Below are 25,395 nucleotides of genomic sequence, written 5' to 3' on the forward strand. Positions count from 1 at the left end.
CCCAGGGAAGTGTTTGAGTCACCATCCCTGGAAGCATTCAAAAAGCATGTACACAAGGCACTTCAGGACATGGTTTAATGGGCATAGTTGATGGTTGGACTCGATGTTAAAGGTCTTTTCCAACCTAAATGATTCTATGATTCTATATTCACATTAGGGATGAGGCATAGCACCCCTCTGCTTGAGTGCAGCCTCCAACCCCTCTGCATCAGAGTAACTGTGCCAGTTTGAGTACAGGGACATGCCAGCATCAGGCCATCAGTCAACAAATGATGAAGGTGAGGCAAGAAGAAATGTATGTATCATCAAGGAGGCAGAAAGAAGAGCCCTGCTGACTTCTTCAGCTTGAGAAATATTAGAATACAGCAACTATCCTTTGAGACACAGCAATCAATAGCTGTGTAAATCACAAGCAGGACCAAGCAACAGGAACTAAATGAACCTGAAAAACAAGTGTCTCTTTCCAGTAAAATGTCTTAACAGAGAAAGGGAAAGCAATGAAAATTTACAGCTGCCTAGCCTTTGAAATGGTGGGTGGCTGTTTTTTGGTTTTTGGGGTGGGTTTTTTTTGAGGCAGTTTATGTACACATTTGTATATGAGTGTGTACTGTAAAATGTATAGAAAGTGAACAGTTTTTCTTAAGAGAAATCTTTCACAGCAGTAGATAGTCAACAGAAAATGGCCAAATGAGACAAGGATAATATCTGGTGGTTCATGCATATCTTCATCTTAGAACAGATATTGGATGTACACGTAAACATTTTTTCATGTTGGATTTTTACCCCTCTGCTTGCATAAGCTGCTTGTTCTCACTCATTCAATGCTCCAACTGGTAGAAACACATAGGGTAAACTTTACAAAAAGAAAGTTGTTTTCAAATGCCAACATATGCAGGATGAAACGCAAATATTCAAGAGGCAAAACCAACAACAACAAAATTCAATCTTCCCTTATATGGTGGTTTGAGAAAAGTTTATTCTATTTCAGAACGGAATGAATATTTCTGAGTGGGAGGACAATATACCTGCAGCAAACAAAGGACCTTTCACTTTCACATGCAAAACACTATGCAAACAAAAATGAACTAGTTTTCCCAACACCCAGATGAAGACAGATAATGTTAATCTCATTTAGTAACATCACACAGGAGAGGAGAAAGCTGAAGGCTCTGGATCAAGTTTAGTTTTCACTCAGGGTTCTGCAGCTCCCAACTGTACATTACTTTGTAAATATGCGACTTTATTATTTAAGCAGGGAGTTTTGTCATCACAGCACCTACCAGATAAGTCAGAACCCAAACAGCCATGTGAATTGCTATGCAAACACTTAGTGACCTCTAACCATCAAGCCTCTACTGACACATCATGTCAAGATTATTATCAGTTCTCTGCTAAGGTTTGGGGGAAGTGAGCACAAGCAGCAAGCTCTAAGCTTTGCCTGCAGCTGGTGGGAAACAGGAGAACATTAGAGCTGCTAAGAAGTGCCCAGAGCTCTATAAAACCTCACAAGCCATTAGGTTTCCTCCTCCCTCCTGCTTCAAAGCAAGCTGGGCATCTCCTCATGGTAGATGTAGGGGACAGCCTGGCCTCAGCCCAGTGCTGCCCTGCTAAGGCAGGTTTCCCTTGGCAAGCAGGGACAAACCACACTGGATAGGGAAGGCAGCCAAGCCTACCTGCTCCTGTCCACACTGCTCTTGGTGGCTGCCTTGTCCTGGGGGAAGGAGCAGCTCACACTGCCTCTGCCTCATATGGAGTGAGGATAACACTCCATATTAAGTAAATTAAGTAAATCGTGCTTTTTCCTATCATTCAGAGGCCAGCAAAGCTCTGTGTGCTTCCAGTCAAGCATGACAACAAGAAAAAAAGATGCCTGCTGCCAGTTACAGGCAGGATTATGATATCTGCCTTGCTGATCATAGAGTCTTCCTTTCAGGTCTTCAGCCTATGAAGAAGCTCAGTTAAGGGAATGACTAGAATTAAGTAGACATGTATGAACAGTCACGATTAGGCAAATGCAGTAATCCTGGTTAAAGAGGGCTAGTGATAGCAGGAGAGTCTATCACTATCCCATTATCATGCTACTTGAGATAGAACACACTTAGATACAGACTTAAATCACAGTTCTAGCAAACTCAGAGGAACAGCAAAAGGTCTAGGGAAGATTAACCAGTTGTTTCAAGGGCTTAAGGTAGAGCCTAGGGGTAAGAATCAAAGTACAAGTATCTACTAAACAGATATAAAATTCACATAGCAGCATTAGGCTCAAATACCACAAAGTTGATCTACATGGCCACAGCTGGCCAACAAGAAATCACAAACAAGCAGTGGAAGGTTGGTCTTAACATTAGTTTTGTTATTTTCTTTCTGATTGTAGGACCTCCCTCTCTCACATATCTGAATGACAGTCTTTCCTTCCATCAGTAGCAAGGTGGATTGCAGATGAGTAATCAAAATAAATTTCTCCATTAAAGACAAGTTCTCTTTCAGGCTTGATATTTCTTCTAGGTATTTGCTTGCCTGGACTGCCTACTTGACTGAGTTTCTTTTTAAATTTGAGAAAGGTAAGCAACAAATCCTTTGGTACCAGAATGATCAGCACTGCATAACATCTTGAAGGGAACTGAACAATCTAATGTTAAGTCAAGAAGAGCTTAGCCTGTCTTGAGTAATAGTAGCATCACTGTACTTGCAACACATCATTTGACATATATAAATATTAAAAAATTATGTAATATATATATGTACACACATATACATGCACTCCTGAATCATAACAGATTTAAGCAACTAACTGGTTGACTTCCATGCAAGAATATCAATTGGAACAAAACCTGTTGTAACTTTAGTACATATAGAATTGTTAACACATCAAGGGAACGTCCTGTCCTTTAAGACACAGGAGAATTTCGTCATAGATTATAAAATGGTCAGAATTTCAGGCAAGAATTAGACTAAAATTGCTCCCTCTCTATCTCCCCTCACCCCCAAAAAAAGCAAAGGCTAAATAATAAATGAAACATTTTCATGCAGTAACCAGTACAAAACAAATTAAACAAAAAGAAAAAAGTGATGCTCTGTGCTTTACTCTCCCTTTCTTTCTGTAAGGAGATAAGTGTCATAAGGAAAGCTTTCTGAAGAAAACATGCAAAATCATTCACTTTTGCTGGGGCAAGCAACTGCTAAGGGACTATCTTGAAATTTAAGGTTACTAGCTATGTACTGTGTGGTCTTTAAGTAGGAAAAAGTGCTTTAATAAAAAGGACATGTAAGCATTTTGGTCCAAAATTTGAGGAGTACACTTAAGATTGGTCCTGTTGCTGACATGATTCCAGAAGAAGAGAGATACAAGTTTGCCCCTTGACAATACTCAGGAAAACAAACAAACAAAGAGCCAACAGCAAAGATAGCTTGTTTTCCTTTCTACTCTCTAGACTTTTGTTCCTCTCTTACCTCAAGCAATGCAACAACAGATACATTCCTAATGGATGAGATACACAAAACTTGAGAGCTCACAGCATTGTGTGTGCATTAATGATCATCATTATAAAAACCATAATGGCGTATTGTACTAATAGCCACAACTGGCAAAATAATATGATGGGAAATCGTAGCGTCTATGCCTTATCAGCAGAGGAGCAGCAGTCTGCTCTATTCAATCCATGCATAGCTCTGCCAGGGAGCAAAAGGAAACAGTGTCCCCATTCCATCTTTCTGAATAGCAATGTTGTGTTATTGTATGAGTGTCAGGAAGAGACAATCCTTCATGAGATCTTTACCACAGCACTTTTATGGTTATAAAGACTTGCAGAATGAAATATTATGGGATTGAGAAATCTGCACGTTGATCTAAATTCTGCCTACATACCAGTAGCACTGCACTTGAAAGATCTCTTTGTAATACATACTCGCTCTGTCTCAGCTTGCTGTGATTTAGCCAGAAGGGCTAGAGGTAGGAGCAAGAGCTGCAGAAAAAATGGTTTTCACACTTGTAACGGACATCCCTTTTTCTTTTTTGCTCATAGCACTGCAGAGGCCATCAGTTACCTCAGACCATTTACATAAAAGCAAGAAGCCAGAACAAAATTATATCTTGATCTCTCAGAAGAAAACAGAGACAGTCAAATATTTCTCCAATTGTATTTCCACTTATCCCAGTATAGTGTACTGCATCTACTGTACATAGACTCCATCCAAACTCTTGAGTCAAAAGGATTATTTTTTTTTTTCCCTTTTGGTTTTCAATAACTTTAATTTGGCTGTTTACAAGACAGTTCATACTGAGGATGGCAATGATGATTCCCAGAAACACCAAGTTTCTGGAAATCATCATGGGAGGAACACCAATGAAGGAACCAGTGCGTAGTTGTCACGCTCTTCCTTAACCATTGCCAATGGGCTAAACAGTCTTGCGTGACTCGTCATGAGGGTATTTTCTTAGGCAATTTATTAACCTGCAGGCTGTCCACAAGGTAGAGATGGAGTCCTTGGGTTTCAGTCATGCTGAAGTCCTGGGCTGTAATAGGTTTATAACTATTGCCTCTTGCAATTATTTGGATTAATTCTTATTTCTTTGCCCGCTGCCATCGATGAACACAAGGGTAATATTATTTCATATTAATTCACGAGAAAACTTTAGGGTAAATATTTTTTTTTCACAGCACTCAAATGTCACTGTAGTGAAGCTCATACAAATGGCAGACAAGAGGCAGACAAGGTACACTGATTTGCTTAAACAGGACAAAGGTGAATGAACTATTAAAGACAAATACAAGTGGTAAAAACGGACTGGTGATTGCATCTGAATAGAGTTTAACACAAGAATCCAATGTCACCACACTAAGTTTACTTATGCCAGGTCCTAAGAACAGGTTATTGGCAAAGATTTTATCTTTAATATCTATAACAGGGTATATCTTTCAAAATAGCAGTAAGAGTCAGTAACCGTATTCTACCAAGAGGAAATGGAAGATCAGTGATGGCAGCAAATGTCAGAAGGAACAAGGTGGAGAGGAAAAGACCTATCTGGTAACCCAGCCTTTCTGCTGCCACTTAAATGTTACTGAAAAATGAAATTAAAATATTCTCTGCATTGAGGCAACAGTGAGAAACACAGAAAACTCAGCTGTAAACACTAGAACAGTAGAGAACAGTTTTCATGAAGCCTACTATTCTGTTTTTCACAAAGCCTATTTTATATACTTTTGCATGCTTGAGCAAACACTCCTTTCAAAGTGCATAATGAAGCAATACTTATTTTTTAATTGGACAGGCAGTGTTTGCAACAGACCGTATCTGTTTATCTGCCTCTGTGCTCACTGTCTCTTTTCCAAGGAACATCAACATTAAAGTTGGTTGCAACAACTTGGAGTTTTTAGAATATTACATGTGTTAAACTGAGCTGTTTGCAGTGCTGCTTTTTTGCTGTTTTCTCTAAGCAACAGAAAGGAGCTGCCTGTTCTATTGGCAACCCCCTATATCATCTCAATAGCTATCAGAAAAATGTTTTTTTCCATTAAAAAAAGTTTGAAAAGACTGCTTAAAATAATCCTTGCTCTTCAACATTAAAGAAACCACCAAAAAACTGACATTGTTGAAAAGTACTTTCAAATTTAAAAAAATCAACAGATCCCATATCTGAACCTATAATTTCTCAAGAGTTTATGACATGGTATTAAAGTCTTTGAGCATCATGTATCCCAGAAATTATATTCTTACTGATGTTACTGTAACTTTTCTACTGCTGAACCATCGTTAAAAGATTTTTGGTGTACCTGCACCTGCTGCAAAACTAAAGGTTCTAACATTTTCATTCCAAATCATTATTAGGGATGGAAAACCACTACTGCTGCTACTTTTCTTTCTCTGTTCATAAACTAGCAATACCCACTTACTGTGATGATGATCTTTGCTACGTACTACACTTACATTCACCGAACAGCGTTTTGTAGTTAACTGACAAGATTCTTGTTATTCCAGGCATGCATTTGTACAATATGGTAATGAAAACCTGTTATGTGATTGTAATTATGATAGTGAAATTAGAATCTGTAATACATTAAATACTTTTCTAGTTACAAGTGTGTGCATGGCTATACTGGGTACTCTTGAAAGGCATTTAAAGAATAATGCAATCATCAGGCAACATAGGTTCACAAAGGGAAAGTCCTCTTTAACTAATTTGATATCCTTCTATGATAAGGTCACCTGTCTAGCAGATGAAGGGAAAGCAGTTGATGTAGTTTTTCTGGATTTTAGTAAGGTTTTTGATACTGTCCCTCACTGGGACAGTATCAAAACTGTGGGATGAACGGGTTCACAGTGCAGTGGGTGAAGAACTGGCTGAAGGGCAGGGCTCAAAGGGTTGTAGTCAATGGGGCTACATCTGGCTGGCAATCAGTCACCAGCAGTGTTCCTCAGGGCTCAATTCTAGGGCCAGTTCTGTTCAATATATTTATCAATGATCTGTATGCAGGAGTTGAATGCACCATTAGCAAGTTTGCTTATGACACCAAACTGGGAGGTGCTGTTGACTCTCTTGAGGGACAAGACACCTTGCAGAAGGATCTAAGTAGATTGGACTATTGGGCAATGATTAATGGGATGAAAATTAACAAGTTGAAATGCCAGATTCTGTACCTGGGATGGAGTAATGTCAAGCACAAGTATAAACTGGGAGAGGAGTGGCTGGAGAGCAGCCCTGCAGAAAGGGATCTGGGGGTGCTGGTTGACAGCAGGCTCAAAACAAGTCACCAGTGTGCCCTGGCAGCCAAAAGGGCAAACCCCAATCTGGGGGGCATTAAACACAGAATAACCAGCCGGTCAAGACAGGGGATTATCCCGCTGTATTCAGTGTTGGTGTGGCCTCACCTTTTATATTGCGTGCAGTTCCAGGCCCCACAATTTAAGAAGGATGTTAAGGTACCCAAATGTGTCCAGAGGAGGGGAACAAAACTGGTGACAGGGCTGGAAGGAATGGCCTGTGAGGAGCAGCTAAGGACTTTGGGCTTGTCTAGTTTGGAGAAGAGGAGGCTGAGGGGTGACCTCATTGCTCTCTACAGGTTCCTGAGGAGGGGAAGTGGAGAGGGAGGTGCTGAGCTCTTCTCCCTGGGATCCAGTGATAGGACACATGGGAATGGTTCAAAGCTGTGCCAGGGGAAGTTCAGACTGGACATTAGGAAGTATTTCTTTACCAAGAGGGTGGTCAACACTGGAACAGGCTTCCTAGAGAGGTGGTTGATGCCCCAGGGCTGTCAGTGTTTAAGAGGCATTTGGACCATGCCCTTAACATGCTTTAACTTTTGTTCAGCCCTGAAGTGGTCAGGCAGTTGGACTAGATGGTCATTGTAGGTCCCTTCCAACTGAAAGATTCTAGTCTAGTCTAAAGTTAAACAAACAGCAACAAAACAAACAAAACCAAAAGAAAACCAAATCCCAGCCACTGATAGATAAAAGGGAAAGTGTAAATAACCTTGCTAAGGAGGTAACTGTATATAGCAGTATACTGAAGTGCTAAGTAAAAACTTTTTTTAACAGGAAAACAGAAAAGCTTACTCGCTAGCATTTTTGTCAAGTTTGCAGCAACAGTATTTATTTCCACTGCAGCATCAATACTTCAGGGTGAAACCCACTCAGTACAAACACACATGATTTCTGCAGTTAAAATAGTGCATCATTTTTTTATGCCCAAGAGAAAAAGCAAACTCACCAAGGTACAGAAGATGCATTGGCATTGTGCTATGGTTGTCATCTGCTCCACAGGATATTCACCAAGGCAGAGCTTGCAGGACACTAATGGGTCAAGTACCAAGTCCCAGGTAGGCCTATATCTTGCTGTAGTCATTGCAGAGCAGTCTGAAAAACAGCATGAAAGTAAAGATACTCCATCATTTCCTTACATTGATACTCGGTAGGTTTCTGCCACTGAAAATCTCATTGTCAGCTGCTGCCTGTTACCTTTTCAGAAAAACAAAAAAACCAACCAAAAACCAAACTATAAACAGTGATGGCTAATTTGACAGTGTCAGCACTTGCAGTAGGCTATACTTCCCCTGCCTGATAGAACATGCATATAGCAAGCAGAAGGAAAAAACAACCAACACGTAATACACTGACAAAATATGAGAGCAAGCGGGAAATATCCTTAGGTCACAGACTTTTGTCTGACATTATACATGCAAAAATCTCATTCCCAATTCCTGTCATTTTCATCACTAGTTACAAGCTTTCTCTCACCAACATTGGTTACCCGTCACTTAAAACACATTCCTTATCCCTCACAACTCCAGCTACCCAGATGAGACTCACAAGGTCTTTCCTGAACCAAGCATCTATTATGCCCCTTTTCCAGCCTGATGATATTGCAACTCAGACACAGATATTTTTGTTCCTAAGAGCATGACAGATTGATCAGTTTGCTAAGTTAATTTTAGAAAGAATGGTGAATATTCTTAGTACGCTTAGAGTCTTAGCCTGCATTTTTCTCCCAACCCTTGAAATGTGCCAAGAGCACAACTTTGTTGTAGCAACAACCAACTGGGGCCAATAAGAACACAAAACGAGCTATAAAAAAGAGGCTACAATACCTATATATCACCCTCAAGACAGCAATGGGATAGGACCATGCAGACCATCTTTATCCTAGACTTCAGGGCCCAGATGGAGAGTTGTCAACTGACAAACCAGAAAGAAAATAATCTCACACAACAAATGTATTCCCACAAAGAGGAAAGCTAAATTATAAGTTACACACATAGGGGAAAAAAACAAAACAAAAAACCCTCACATTCCCCCAAAATCTAGGGTAATTTATGTAGTATATCCAATCTTAACAGCATAGTTACTAGTACTGTTTTGTTACCATGACATTGATTTTCCTAGTGTGGAAAATTCACATCCCAAGCCTGCTGGGAGGTCCACATTTCTCACTATCTCCCACCCCACCTCCCCTACCTTCCAAAATTAGCTGGCTCCTTACCTTTCCCACACTGGCAGTTGCACTACTCTAACCACGGTTACCTTTTTTTGTTTTGGTGGTGCTGTGAGGTTTTTTTTGTTTGGCTTGGGTTTTTTCTTCATTAGCACTTGCAGGAACTGCTTATATCTAAGTCATATTATCTTGAACTTCCCAAAACCTCTAGAACTGCAACAAATGACTTCAATGCTTATTCGACTAGGTTTAGGCAGATGTTCAAGCAACATATGCTTTTTTGCCCCCAAAGAAATCTCATGGAGAGTTCAAAGAAGTGTTTATGAAGTCTAAGTCTTTGATATTCAATTAGTTGTGGACATGACTCAGCCAAGGCCTCTAAATTGTCTAAAAGAAAGTGAAGATTTTACATTAGCCCTCCATTCAGTCTAACTCATTAGAAGATGCCCTTTAAAAGGTACATAAAGACACCAAAAGCACAGAGCCTAATCATACTTATTTCTAGCACAGCCATCAGGGAGGAAAGGGGGAGAGAAGAAAGATTAAACAACCCCATTTCCAGGGATGGTCTGTATCACTTTCTCCAAAAGCCCCCACACAAGTTCCACACTGTTTCAAAGGAAACCAATGAAATCGTCCTGCAAAACAACACATGAATAACGGCTCTATGTCACAAAATAGGACTTGGGCCATGCAGTCTTTCCTGAGACTTTAACAGGGAAGTCTGACATGGTGATATGAATGAAAACCCAAGACTTTTAAGGCTATTAGACTGCTTCTTTACTGTCAATTGCTACTACTTTTTATTTAACACAAAATATCAGCAAAACCAATTTCCTTCTTCCAGACTTTGGTTTATGTGACATTTGCAGATACATTCATGAAGTATTTGAGAATCAGTGATCAAACACACCTGAACTAACTCTGTCTGCTATTAGTTTGAGTGTCCTTTGCTTGGCCTGCCCAGTTTATTGCACATCTGTTGCTTATGGCATCAAGCAGATGAGACTAGCAGATCAACCATGAACAGGGATAAATTTAAGTTAAGGGTGGACTTGCATACATCAGGTAGACCAAAATCCTAGCAAGCTTTATGGTCAAGATATAAAATCTGACACAATTCAGACTAAAAGCTCACCAAATATATTGACACAATTCAATCCAGACAAAAAATAAATTCATATGCATTCAGCGTGGGTCAGTAAGTGATGATAAAGGGGAAAATATTAACCTTTCAGCTCCAAGGCTTACACTTGTTCTCTAGGACATTCAACAGAGGCTTACTGGTATCACTGTAGTAATTCCTCTTCTGCAGCACAACTCTACTACAGTAACACATCACTGGGAAATATTTATCCTCTTTGTCTTCTCCTGCAAAGCAAAAGTGAATCAAAGTGAAACTTCTTTCAAGCTGGTATCCAGCAGGCCAGCAGAAATTGGCTGCCCAATACAGTTGGCATGTAATCCATTACGAACTCAACCACAGTGACAACAGAATGCAAAACCTGAATGCAGCCTCAAATGGTAGCAGAGCCATTCCTGCTCACCCCTCCTTGCTAAACACCTTTTAATAATGAAATCTTACATTTACTATGGGATGGTGGTGGGGGAAATATGTTGTCACTGGTGGCATTAAAGCAAGGATCAAGAAATTTGCCACCTAGCCTTGGAAAACATGTACAAAAAGCTACCACATCCCAGTGGAGCATCTCTGCTGGGTGTCCCTGTAAAGGAACATAGAGGATGAAGCTTTCCAAAGCACAGACTAGATCTTGCTTCATGATCATCCAGCAAAATGTTGCAACTAAATAATAAGCTTCTGTGTTTACATCATGATGCTTAAGAAAGTTTTAAAAAACAACCAACCAAAAAAACCCAGCCCCAAACCAAACAACAAACTCACATGAGAAGAGCAGAGAAAAAAAAAACACCTCCTGTCAAAAACAGATTAAGACTCCTACTGTTCCATGGCTGTGGTTTCTTACAGTTTCAGAGTACATTCTCATGCTTTCTAGTGATGTGCAATGTTTCAAGGAGAATGTAAAGTAACAGCAAGAAGAAAGAGAAGGCAACTGAGAGGAGCTCTAGAGGAACAAAATCTTAAAAAATAGGTACTGGTGTGCCCTCATGCAGAAGACCACTAGTTACAGCACGAGCCAGCAGAAAATTTTGCCTCATGGTTTGGCTACCTGCTAGGAGGCCCTAGGAAATACAGCTAGTAAAGGTATAGAACTACAGCCCAATCCACCTACTGAACAGATCTTAGCCCAATATTTAGTTCATTAGACATTTTGTACTGAGTTTGGTAATCAACACTAACATCAATACTTCACAGGCCCTGATAACAGATGCGCCAAATCAGACAGACACAGAAAACCAGAAGAGAAGTTGGTCGTCAGTTCAGACTCCAAACTCTACTGCAGTCAAGGTCAGTCTCATTTACATACTTTTGCAGGCTGTGGTGCACATCTGGTAATATTGAATTCGTAAGAAATATGGTGATGCAGTACATCATTTTCTAGAACAGCATCCCAAAGCAAGCTCGAAGTAGGAAGCACAGGAAATAGCTTGAGTAATAATTTGTTCAGAGCAGTCTTTTTATAAGTAATCACAACCTGACTAATGACTATTTAATTCTGCAACCATGTGCATGTCCACACAAGAACAGAACCACTGCATAAAGAGACAGAAGTGACTGAATTCTTGTTGCTGTAACGACATGTTAATATATTTAAAACGTGACTGTTATGTATTCTGGGAGATGGGTATGGAGAGGAAAGGAATCTTTCATTATTTCTGCACAATTAATGAATTAAGTGACTACAAACTGGATTTCTGAACAGTAATCCCTTAGTTTCTGGTCCACCTACACAGACTACATTTTCAAGTGAGAACAACTGGCTGACTTGATCTCTGGTAAGTCAAGAATAGAACAATTCTTTCTTTCCAGGCTTCAAGAAGTTGCAGAAAACAGCAAAACAGAAATACTCTGAAAACTTCTGTGAAAAACTGTCAAAGCAGGAAATAATGCAACTTTCTTCCATGCAAGTCATTCAAGAAATCATAAAACAGTATGACTTTTCTTAGTGCACTCTAGCCAAGTATTTCATGGCACTGTACAGTCAAACTGCAGTTATATCAGCAACACTTCACAGATAAATGACCAGCTATGTGAGAAAAATGACTAGAAAATATGGTTGAATAAAAGTCATATACAGCACACTAACTGGTGGGTCTTTTTCACCAAGCAAGACTCAAAACAGAGCTTTCAACAGAATCTAAATTCTAGCTTTAGATCAGGCATGGGTTTAATTTCTAAATTAAGGGCTTCAGTCCCCTCTCCTACCAGACAGGTAATCAGGTACACTTAAGTCATCTGCCTTAAGGAGTTATCTTAATCTGAATGTACTGACATGATGGAAAACAGTTCTTTTACAAGTTGAAGGAAGGGATTTAAATGGGATTTACAGTTGGTTCTCATCCCTGTTGTCCCTTTGTCAAAATAACTCTAGTTAAAATAATCCAGGCTGCTAGATGAAATCAAACACATCTGCTATAGTACAGTTTTAGTTTTGTATACAGATATATTTATATCTATAAATAAGTATATGTGTGTATAGATATAAACCAGGCTACACTTCTTCATATAGAAAGTCAAACACATCTGTCACAGTACAATTTTATATATTTAATATATAAAGTATTTTTATAGATAATATTTATACATTTCATGTTTATAAATACATAAAAATATAAATCTATAAAAATTTCTCCAGATTTTTTTACTTATGTGGAAAAAAATGCACATTTCTGAAGCAGAGTCATCTGCAAAAAGGCTACAAAAAGCTACTACACTGCAGTCCAGAATGGGCACTGCCTGCCACATCTATTAAGTGAATATTTTGACTCTGATCTAAACAATTCCGATCCCTCCTATGTAGCCACAGCTGTAGATCACTGCACATGATTCAATAGCCATCTCCAAGACCCCCAAGTCAGCAAGGAGTAGCTTATATGAGCAAGGTTGGTGGCTGAGGGTGTTCAGCGACAGTCCTGCAACTTGGATTATGTTACCCCTCTGTCAGAGTTTGAACTCAATGCCATTTTTCCCTGTTCCCAGGCTCTTCCAATGATCCTCAGAAGGATTATATGGCTAGGGAAATATGAAAGAAGGCTGCATGACATAACTGACCAGTTAGCAACTATTTTTTGTTGGTTTTGCTAGTTTTTATTATGCAACTGTACCATAGACTGATAAGGCCATAGAAATCACTCTATAAAACAAGTTAATTAATAAATTCACCCACTAGGTAGATTTTACGGTTATAAAAGTTGACAGGCAGACTTAGTATCTCTCACTTAGTTAGTTAGTGGCATCTATCACTGTGTATGTTTAGGTGTTTTGGGATGACTAAATTACAGGGATTTGGTGCCTGACTTCTTTAGTGTCTTAAATCCTGCCAAATGCCTACCTAACTCTTAAGGCTCCCTCATAAATCTGATCCATAATCAACTGCACAAGTCCAGTAGATATCAGTGGTCCTTTGAATTCCAGACAACCCCAACCAGTAAAGCCATGTTCTGTCTTCCAGTAAAACAGGCTGCTGTTTTCACGCATAACTTTTCAACACATAAGAAACTTCAGCTTGTACAGAATACTGCAGAAAGTCATGTCAACACATAGTCTACTGTGAACTCATCAGATCTGGCCTCAAAGTCCTTACAGCTAACCATCAACTCCAAGCTCACCATCTCTGCTCTTATCTTCAAGCTATTCCAGGGCCCCAGCCCAGAAAAGATAAAAGACCATGTAAAAGTTTAAAGGACTGTCAGCAACTTCAGTCTCCTGGCCAATATAGCCTGTGGGAAACAGGCTCTTCCTTGAGTTGAAACAATTATTCCAGGGACTTAAGTCCACCCCATGATTAGCAACTATGTTTCTTTGCTTTACCTTCCTGACTGATAAAACCCATGTATTTTAAATATATATAAATATCTAATATATGCATGTGCATATATAATATAAAAATATATACGTATATAACGATTACATCCAAACATTCCAATGCCCAAGAAAAAGAAAAAAGAGAGAAAGCACAGCTGGTTTCTCACTAATAAAAGGTACCTGAACAACAGCATCAAGAGGTACAAAAAAAAAAATCTACTGGACTGCTTCTGGGACAAGTCACTGTTAGGGGAAGTTAGAAAAATTTCTTTGCTAAATACCTGGTTAATGATTTTTCTTGTTTCTTTTCCTGATAAATCAGAGTATCATGTAAGACAGGAAAAAAAAAGAAAATTTACACAGCTTGGTTTGATTACAGCAGACCACAAAAGATTTTAAATATTAGAAAAGTAATGGACAGCTTCTAGATCTATGGATGTATATTTAACATACTGGCTATCAAATGCACGGGTGGGTAGAGAAGAAAAGCTATTATGGAGACAAACACAGAAAAACAGATTTTTAAAGCTCCAACTTCTAAAGAATACTATAAATAGACATGTCACAAGCTCATCTTCTGTCCAGAAGTGCCTCAGAGGGCAAGATCCTTTCACGTATCCCCCAAAATACAGCCACCAAATAATGCAAGAGCCAAAGACATTTTTGACCTTGCATTTTCCTGTGTTTGTCACCAGCTCTGGTGCCACTGTGGCTTCTCGAAGTACTGCCAAACAGCAGCACCCTGAAATAAACTGGGTGTGGCTGTTATTCAGACCCTGGTGAAAACATTTAAAATTAAAAAATAAAATCATTGTACTCCATCTGAAAGAAACTGCAGTCATACAGAAGGGAAAGAACTGGAAGATTCAAAGGTATGGAAAAAAACCCCCACTAGTTTAATAAAAAGAGTAAAGGGGTGAGAAGGAAGACAGTAGAGAACACAAGAAAAACAGGGGAGAAATGAGAAGAAAATAGGAGAAAAAGATCTTTTTCCTGGCTGTTCCCAGAAGAAGTATATTTTGCTGTACAGAATACAGTAACAACTGAAGGGGAATTCCACTGCATTATGCCCCAAACATTCAATATCCCCAGAATATGACATGAACAAAAGGACAGAGATGTGCTAAGATTAAGGAACATTGCTCAGAATTCACATGTCTAATCCATGTTTGCTATCCAAGAGATTATAGGAGTCCTGGAGCAGCAGAGCACCTCATGTGAGAGCTGGCAAGCCCTTGCACCGTCTTATTTCCCAACACTGGAGTCCCAGACCCTCAGCACACCTCAGGGCACTCTCAGCAGCCACAGAGGCAAGGCATCAACATAATTTGAAACAGCTAGGCCAAGATATTATGCATTTAAAAAGCATCCTCCTCCATGCTGAGCAGGGAATTCCACCCTGCATCATACTGGAGAAAAGCCCAGACACTATAGCACAGGTGTCTGGATCTGAAACTGGCACGAATGCAACACATTTTGGTCTGGAGAGAATGAGCCTGCCCATCACATTTGCTTGCTTTAAGAGTCATGAACCCATTAGATCCTCATTAAAAACTCCCATGAACTTTACTGCAACAAACCACTCTTTGAATACTAGGGCCAAGACCAAGGTACCAACTATGAATTACTGTTGCAACCACTAAGCCCATGCAAAAGTGTGGAAGATGACAGGTTAAATCATTAACAGTTAAAATGTTTAAGCTCTGTAAGTACTTTAGAGACAGGGAAATCAGCTGCACACAGAATCTAGAAAATAAGAAAGATTTTCTCCATATGAAGTGACACTCTCCACTCCATTGCTCCTCTTCTCCCCAAGTTTCAACAAACCAGAACCAAGACTACATGACTGAAATAGTAGCAAGACTCTGAGATCAAGCACAGATTAAAACAACCTATTGGCATCATGACCAAAGGAACAAGAATTCAGGATAAAAAAAACACCAAAAACAAACCTTCCTTCTCCACTGACAGTTGACTACAACAAAAACAGCATAATCTTTCTTGAAAGGAGTTGTGATATGAATAAACATTTCAGCAGATGCCAGCAGCAACCAGGAGACTCTTCAGAGTGAAAGAACAACATCCTGTTGACTTGGCTTTTTTGGTTATCAGGACACAAAATCAGAAACAAACTCATTTTCCTGGATGAATGTTTTCAGATGGAAGAAAGCTGATGGTTACTAAATTTTCAGATTTACAGAGTATTCTGTACCTTTTAGCCACCACCATTAGCAGAATTCATGCTCAAAACCATGGGTACACCAAGGGCTATGCAGCTAGCGTTCATCAGCTGAGGCAGGCAGCTCAGAACACAGTTAAGCCCTACTCCAAATTAACATGGCTAAGATACTTTCATGCCTTCCAGCTACAAGCCCCCATTATAGTCATGGGCTGTAGGTGCCTACTGTAGGATGTGCTGATTATTTGGGCAGTTCTGCTGGCCATACCAACTAGAGCTCTACTACTGGCTACAGGTAACTACCTTAAACCTTAGGCTGATTTCCACCCATATGCCTTGCCCTCTTGCTGGTCCTAACTCTCCCACAGTGAAAGGAGCCCAGGGCGAATCTGACAGACTTCAACACCTCTAAGAGGTCTTAAAGTGCAGTAAAATGAAGCCAACCTAAAAGAGACTAGTCTTAACCAAAGCCAGTTGTAACCTGAGCATGCAACTCACAGCTGCAGCAACCCCTGAACGCTATCTGGCAGTGAAAAGTCACTCATATCTGAATTATGTTCTAGCTTGTGAAGGCCACAGTAATAACAAGGGCACAGACAACTTCACTGCTCTCTAGGGTAACATCTTATTTTATTATTTTCCAGAAACTTGTAAACCACCCAATCAGAAACAACTGCTTTGTTATGCCTTTCCTCCCATCCCTTATATTTTTCCATGTTTTTATTTTCTCTTCCCCAACCCTTTCCCCCTCCACCCCTTCCCATGCTTCCTCCTATTCTTCCCCTCCTCTCTGCTTACAAGGAACTAATGAATTAGTGCACTCTGAGCTCTCTCCACAATAACAATAAATCAGTAAGGAGCAGTTTGAAACTTTAACATACCACAAGGTTTTTCCTTCTCCACAGTTGACTCTCTCGAAGCAGGAGCTATGTTTACACAACGTCTAAATAACACCAAGCTTGGGCTCTGTGGGTATTTTCTTTGTTGAGGGGAAGAGAAAAGCCTTAGAAGCTTAAAGCTAGAAGCCACATTTAAAGCTATGCAAAATTACTGAGAAAATTCAGATGAGCAAGGGGCATGGAGCCCTAGTTATGAGACACTTGGAGAGACCACCTGAGCAATTCTCTCATTTCTACCAGTCAAAAGGAAATTAAAATTTTCTTTTTCCTTGCAACTATGGCAAAATGCATGCTTGGTGCACTGCCCAGTGCTGTACTTCCATTGTGCTTTACAAGTCTCAGGTGAAGGAACAAAGTACATGGGACTGAAAAAAACACAAACCCTCTTCCTGTCACTTGTATACTAACAGTGGAGCTCAGGTTTTAACAACAGCTCACATCTTAGCTGTAAGACAACACATACACAAACACCATCCCTTCATATGCTACACTTGAAATGCAATGCAGATAACGCTGGGAGCTGAAAACAGCATTCAGAGTAGGGTGAAGTCTGGTTAACTTACCCACAGCTCTCTGGTCCTGTGACTCAACCACCACCAAATTCCAGGCAGATATTTGTAAGAGACAGTGTTTTTCACAGCTCCCAGTGTGGACAGCGAGTTTCCAGTCTCATGCCCCAGATCTGCCCCTCAGAGATCAGCATGAAGCTCTCCCTTGTTCTGAAGGGTTATCTTCCACTAACAATGTTAAGAGGGAGAACCACCAACAAAGCATATATAGTCAACAGGACTAGGAAGAAAATAGTGCCAAAGCACAAGATAAGAGAAAGACTCTTCATAGAAAGAGTAAAACTTCATAGAAATGTTTTGTGCAGTAATTACAGCCATCTGGAAAATTGCTTCTACTTTTTCCAAAACCATGCCTAAAACCAGCAACTCCTAGCTAGAAGCTGGACAGCTTCTCTGCAGAAGTAACAGCTTCTATTATACCTTATCACACTGTGCATCAGATATGACCCAGAACTGCCTTTCTAGTCTTCAGAGGACAAAAAAGTACAGTGGATTTGAATTAGATGTCATGGTATACAAACTCATTCACCATGTTGGTGTGACACACCACACTAAGCATAAGGAGAAACTTAGGATGGGATTTAGACTACCTCAGATAGACACCCTATTGTTGGTGCCTAAAGAAGCAGATTTTCTAAGGTAACAACCTACATTACCTATTAGAGGAAGGAAAGTGATTTTGAAGGCCTTCAGAGGGAGATTGTGCCTCTAATACTAGGCACCTCAGCCAAAGGAAAAAACCTCACCCAAACAGGGAAAAAAAACAAACCAAAACTAAACACACACAACACCACATCTTTCTGGGAGAATTCAGTCTCCTGACAATAAATCCAATGGCTTGGGCTGTGCAATGGGCTAAATTATAGATCAGTAAGGTCATTGTTTTTTTTCTTTTCTCTCAAACACTGAGAAAACTCTGATACAGCTTGCTTGATACATCCTGCAAACAGGATCTAGCCTGATCAACAGTACTAGCTACTCACTGTTTCTCTTAATAGCAGTACCACATTTAAAAATGGGTAACATAAGATGACTTGCAAATTCCTGCATCTCTCAGAGTCAACCCTTCATATCACATGATGCTTCACATGATAAAAATTACACCTAGCAGCTAGGACATTTTACAATAAACTTCTGGCCTGACAAACTTGATGAATCTGGATTCAAATCTCTCTGCACAATGTTCAAATCCAATTGATTATTTCCCTGCATCCTCCTACAAGTTTTTTCTTCTTTGTCCTTTTACCTCCTTTCCCATACGTAACACTGTTGCTCTAATTTCCTCCTGCTTGAAGCAGCCTGCCCTCTTCCCATCACATCTTCTGCATCACAATCCAGTTCTTCAGTTTCACCTCCACTGCAGTGTACCCAAGGGAGAATAGCCCAGGTCAGCCAAACAGGAGAGGTCAGGCTGTCCTACTAGGAAACTAGCTTGGAACGAGTTTTCCTCTTCTCCCTGGGAGAGGAGCAGTTTGCCTTTAAGCACAATGTTACAAAGCTTCATTACATTATGGTCTAAGTTAACATCTCAGCCAAGCTAGCTTGAAGTGCTATTGTTCCCAAGTTTCCTTTTGCACATTACAGAATTACACATTTCAACAACATCTCTCTGTGTCCTGATGTGACATTCAACCAGCACACACCTAGGCACAGACCTGTCACTCACATGGGCCAGGGAACTTACAGACAGATTCTTATTAGGTAATAACACTTTGATTAGGGGCAGATGTTTAATTTGGTCTGCTTTCTTCCTCCCTTCTTACTGATGGGCTAGTCCAGTCATTTAGCACAGGCCTTGGAAGACCTTCCACAAACACAAGAGAAAGTTCTTATGTCAGTGCGAACCACTAAGATTGCATATACCAAGAGAAGAATGATCTAGTGATTAGAGCATCACCTGAGTTATAAAAAACTACAGACAACCTCTTCTGCCTCAAACTTAGCGCATAACTGAGCAGCTCACACAGTTTAGTCATGCCTCAGGCAGACACATCGGCTGGTACCTACCACATCACACAGGCTGCTCGGTGGATGAGCAGTGCATTAGCTGCCTGTGTGCATGTTTTCCTTCCCTTCCCCCTCTGCAGAGTGAGAATCAGCATTTGCAGTATTTTCAGAGGTGTAATGTATTAGCCTCAACATCAGCCCCAGTTCTGCTCCTTCACAGTAACATTACTGTTGCATATGCATACTTCCTGCTTTGTTGGTGGTGGGGGTGGGTTTTTCCCCTCTCCCCACATTTAACAACGTTTGCAGCGTAACATGCATATACAACGCGCATACCTTACGACAGAAAGCAGCAGCACCATAGGACCCCATCAGCATGTAGCAGAGACCATGCATAACGCCTCTGCACCAGCACGGGCGGAAGGACCAAAGCCAAAAGCTGAAGCGCTAAGGTATGTGGAGACAGCAGCAAGCGTAAGGGGAAGAAAGGAAAGAGCACAGGTTGACCACAGTGGAAACACTCCCTTCAGGGTTACCCACACTACAGTTGTCTAAATAACAAGTACCAATAAGTTACAGATCTTTGATTTCAGGAACACATGCAGAGGAATACTATTGGGATTTTCTCCATACTGCTTTGTACGCTTTAGCACAGCTCTTAAAAATCAATAGGTGTTGGGCCTTGGTTTATTACTTCTCATTGCCATTTAGTTTTTTCCTCTTACTCATTGATTACTTGTAGTAAATTAAGATGCTTTTGGAGCTTGAACTACAGTTTTTCTTTCCTCATTTATAACAAAACCTTAAGAACAAACTACTGGCAGTTCTACAGTTGTAAATGGCTTTCCCTGCCAATTAATTAATTAAGGACAGTATGGAGCTGATGAGGACTTTTTGGTTTTTAACCTTTAATGTTATGGAAAAGACTTGGCTTTTAAGTTACCTAAACAGAACAGATGTTGAAAATTATTAAAGGAAAATATCAACTCAGTATAGAATAAGCTATTAAAAAAATAATTTAAATACAGCTTTTCTAATATATCAGCATTGTTGATTTGAACTGCAGTAAAAATATAAATAAAATAATAAAAAAGCATGTTGCCTTTCATATCACTGCATTGTTAGAAAGAGAAAACTGCAGATACTTAAGTCAGTCCCTTACACCTTCTACATACCCACATAATTCATCCTGCTAAAGAGGGAACACCTCAGGAAACAACGAAGCAATGCAAAAACACCCAGTGTGATCAGAGTATTTGCCTTTGCTATAGATTTGATATGTAGTGAAAGTGACAGCCTACCCACAAGATAGGAATCACCTGCTAACATTTTGTATTGCCTCTTAGCACTCCTAGACCATATTAACTCCTTCCCCAAACTAACACACACATTGCAACAGGTACTCAATTCTGGTGGGTTGGGTATATCCCACGCTGCACATTCAGAAAAGGAGTTTTGGTTTGTGGCTTTGCACATACCACCTGCGTTCTGCTCAATCCGTAACTCCTACCTGCTCATGAGCGTGGGCAGAAGGATACTGAAACGCAGCCCTCACTGCACGCTTCTTGTGGGTCGCAGTGCTGGCCTGCTTACTAGCAGAGAGCATGCTGGGCACAGGGATAGAAAATATGTACTTATTCTTCACAGTTTCCCAGCAGAGAGACCTGGCATGCAGCATAAAGCGAGGGAAACTTGCACAGACTTATTCTGGCAAGGGAGAAAACATTTCTAGGGCAGCTTAAGTTTGTGGTCATCATTCTAGGGGTTTATAAAGAAGAACTTTAGAAACAAAACAGTCAAAGAACTTTCTTCAGTGAGTCTTGATGGTTTTTAAAGGAAGCTAACATTATCAGAATTAAAGCATTTTATTCCCTAAAGGAGAAAACAAAATAAAGCAGCAACACATATATTTAAAGCACCAATACACAGCATATAATCCCTAAGCCACTTCATAAAACTAGCCCCTTCCACAAGTCCAAGTGATCAGCTCATTATCTAAAAGGTGACTAAAGTTTGCCCCACAAAAACAATAGCCAGCAAACAGCCAGCTAAAAGCCAGCTCTTTGAAGACATGCTTCTCCCTACATAAAACATTTATGTCAAGCTTCTCACCTTGGCTATCAGTTGTGCCTGAAAAAACCTTTTCAGGACCTTAACAGATACTCAGATGGTTGCTCTGCACTGTCACAGCCAGTTTATTAACAGGAATCAAACAAACTACCTTAAACACTAGAGATCAGGTCTTGCTCCATACTGTAAGATACCCAGAATAGGGTCAGTATCACCCTCAGACTGCAAAACTCCTCTGCGGAAAAAAGATTTTACTTTTTCTTTTGTTTCCATAGTGCATGCTACAGTGGACCACAGGTTTCAGAAGTTAACAGCAGTATGAAGCTGTAAAACAATTCAACTAAGATTAATAGCCTTGGTACTAAATTCTCTGCCTCAGAAAACAGATGAGTAGCTGAATTGAGTGGACAGCCATTTTCTCTAGGCCCATTTGGGTGTCAGGAAGTATCTTGAAACCATATTTGTCTGAGCAGTTCTGACTCCTGTAGCTTCCTCCCTTCCCTTTTGTAGGCAGCCTAAAGAAGCAGAAGCAATCACATCAACCATTTAACTCTATTTCAATGTTACAAACTAAAGCAGAAAAGCCTTAGTAAAACAAAGTTTTACTGGAAAAAGTTATTATTAAAAAGGCTGAATTAAAAAATGGTAGTTAAAGATATTCTACACTTTCTAGAGGCCACGTGTTGAACATTTTAGATAGTAGGAATCTTTCCAAGTTCAACTCATACTTTCCCAAATGAAACAAGACATAAACCACAGAAGCCTGCCGTCTTTTCAGCTTCTGGGAAGATCACAGATGAGGTCGTTCATTATGGTCCCAGCCAAGTAACATGGTACACACACACACACCACCCACCCAGCTCTTGAGACATACCCCACTATTTAAAGGGAATCCACTGTACTAAGAAATGAATTTTTTTTGGTAAGTTCTGTAATTGTTACTTTTTCCTATTTACTTTAATGGTCACCATGGTGTTTTATGTTAAGGAGACCGTGAAAGACCAGCCACAGTGGTCTGACATACCAGTTTAAAATAGAGATGTTTGGAAAGGAATTGCTCCAGAGGTTCTAAACTAAACAACATGGATTGCAACCCACTGCTTAAAATTAGCTTGTGGTTTGTTTTTAGATATTCCTAGTAACAAACTCAATCCGACTGCTCTCTCTTGGTTGACTTTATTGCACTTAGCAATCTAGGAGGCCAATAATAGAAATTTCATTTAAAATATGGCTATTAATGTTCCTAAAGATAGTCTATCACATGAGTAAGCTGTGTCACAGGCCTGAAGTCATTCTCTATGTTGGGGTTTTTTTTTTTTTTTTTGCAAAGGACAATAAGTACTTGGCTAGGAGTTAAGAGCTCTACATGGTTTTAGGATTAAATAGTTTGTCAATATTAAAACTAGACAGGAAGAAAACTTTCAGAAGGAAGGAACTGAACTCTGGAATGTCTTTGAATTTCTATTCCAGATTTAACAAAAAGAACCCCCTGCCAAAGAACAAGTGTTTAACCATCAAAGGTACCCCACATTTCTTTCCGAAATCCTTGGTTAACCTACATTGTCTGCTAATACAGTCTTTTGCCCTAGTTAATTGGCAAAGGCAGCCCTTTAGTTTCTTTCCAGCAGAACGCCAATTAAATATATTCAAGAGCAAAGCAGTGCTACTTTAAAAACAGACAAGAGGGAGGGAGGAGCACAGTAGCTGGCTGCTGCTTCTCTAAAAGAGCTGGATCAAGCCATTTGTTTAAAAATTGGAGACACAAAGGCAGAGCATCTCCTTTACATTGGTCGGCACAAGTAGGAGCAAGAGCATCGCAACTTGAACAAAAGGTGCCTGGTGGGCTTCAGAACTGATTTAGGTGGGAAAGGCCAGAGCAGAGCAGTGTAGGAAGAACCCCACAATGCAACAGAAGATGGGAAATTCAGGCTTTCTTTCATCCATACCAAACTCTGTTCTAAATGGAGAATAGGGAGGTTTTTGCACCAGACACATTGCACCAGCTGTAAGCCAAGGCAATGCTACATAAGCTTTAAGCATCTGAAGTATAACAGCTGAAGTCACACAGTTGAGTTAATGGGGAGTTTGGGAATACGACTGACAAAGCAACTAGGTCAGTAACTACCAGCACATCTGTAGTCTGTCCATACTTTAAAAGAACAAAAACCCCAAACCCTACTAATGAAGGTCTACAGAAGACCGTGAAAATGAGAAGGACGTGCAGACCAGAAAACATCCAAATACAAGATTTAAAAGCATATAAAGCATAAGATGACCACATGGGGCTTCTAACTATGTGGTTGTTAGCAAATGAATAAAACTAACCATTTATAAAAATGCCTGATAAAGGTGACCAAAAAAACCAGTAGAAAAAAAATAATCACAAAGCAATAGAAAAGGAACCAATTACAGTCACAGAAAAATGGCACTAGAGCAAGAATTCAGGCTGCTGGGCAGAGACCTCTTGCCCCAGGTGCTGGTCAGCAATACAGGCTCTTGCACTTGGGCACAAAACCAATACAAGGTGACAAACTGGGCTCAACTTCTAACCATAGATTTGTATCACCTGAGCTGGGTTGAGGAGGATACACCAATACCTGCTAGCAATCTGAAATAACCAGGAGCCCTGGGTTCCTGCAATGCCAGCAGTGGTCAGACACTCAGCAGATGGAAAAAGCAGGCAAAGTGGTATGTAGCACATAAGGCAATATAATTATCCTGTGTCACAGACAGTTTGTACTCCCTCCTGCCTTCTCTACTAATACTCAAAATGAAGTGTTTTCTTCTGCGGATACTGGATTTGCATTTTGGTTAAAGAAAGCGTGGTTGAAAAGTGGGTGTTGTGCTTGGAACGGCAAGAGGTGAGGTTTGAGAGGGCTCCAAGTTCCTGGAGAAGTTCCTTCCACAGCCCCTGAGAAAACTACTTTGCTTGTGCAGCTCACGTTGTGCCTGTGACAGACCAGCCACCAACCAGCTTCCTCCTCAGCCCTGGGCTCTAGTCCTTAAAGAAATGGGAACCAGCACCTCAAAATTATGAGGGAGACATTAAAAGGACTGCTGATTAATATGGCAAGCTGTAAATCAGCCTTTTGCCACGGTGGCAGAGGAAAGGGATGAATCTGACAGGTCCCCTCTCAGATGCCGAGCTCTTTGGCAGCTTCATTCCCACTGGCAGTTCTTATCCTGCAGGATGGTTTCAAGCCAACCTGCAAATTTTATAGGAAAGGGAAACTGGATTGAAACATGCAGAAAGCAAGCCAGAATTAAAGAAAAAAGGAGGATGAGCTGAATTTCTAGCTATTGGGGATGAGAGGAAGATTCAGTAATGCTGAGATGATGGCAAACAGAGATATATCAATCCCTGTTGGGATCAACATACTAACAGGAGAATGAAAAACTGATAAAATTAGAGGCCCCACTGTAATGTCTGAATCTCAGAAGGGTCAAGAAAGTTTCTCAAGTACTGCTTTACTGAATTTCATTAAGTTGCATTCAAAAGAAGTAGAAAAAATTCTGCCTGTGAAAGCTCAGGAACTGACTTTGTTATGCTGCAACAAGACCCTTTTGCACAAGACAGGCAATTGCTACAAGGACTGGTATGCAGTGGTTGCCTAACTCTTCTCTATGAAGGTCAAAATACACAATAGCAGACAAGTGTCTTGACTTGTGCCTCTTTCCCTACTTTGCACATTGCCAGTACATTCCAGCACATTTAAGTACTGGAATACTACTGGTTTTCCCTGTGGCTTTGTGCATCTGCAGTAGTCACTGTCCTCTACTCCCTTCTCACTCAATGAACAGGAGTAAAATAAAAACTGTCCCCAACTCCACTAATGCTTGCAATCCCCTCTTAACAGAAA

The 25,395-nt window shown here is 40.2% G+C and overlaps 1 protein-coding gene across 5 annotated transcripts in view; it reads right to left on the reverse strand.

The window, feature by feature from the left end:
- The window catches only part of RNF144A (ring finger protein 144A), a 60,396-nt gene that overhangs the window by 21,755 nt on the left and 13,246 nt on the right, over nucleotides 1-25,395 (reverse strand). For 2 of the 5 annotated variants that reach the window (XM_010566705.1, XM_010566700.1), the window contains exons 3-4: nucleotides 10,211-10,297; nucleotides 7,706-7,851 (exon numbers count right to left, since the gene is read on the reverse strand). In XM_010566705.1, the coding sequence (XP_010565007.1) occupies nucleotides 7,706-7,851; nucleotides 10,211-10,265 (201 nt within the window). In that variant the 5' untranslated portion in view covers nucleotides 10,266-10,297. Of the gene's footprint in view, nucleotides 1-7,705; nucleotides 7,852-8,582; nucleotides 8,656-10,157; nucleotides 10,298-25,395 lie in introns of those variants that run through there. The other 3 variants (XM_010566701.1, XM_010566704.1, XM_010566702.1) reach the window with 3 other exon arrangements.

This window comes from Haliaeetus leucocephalus, unplaced genomic scaffold (assembly GCF_000737465.1).
Source record: "Haliaeetus leucocephalus isolate CR32 unplaced genomic scaffold, Haliaeetus_leucocephalus-4.0 Scaffold217, whole genome shotgun sequence".
Taxonomy (NCBI): Eukaryota; Metazoa; Chordata; class Aves; order Accipitriformes; family Accipitridae; genus Haliaeetus; species Haliaeetus leucocephalus.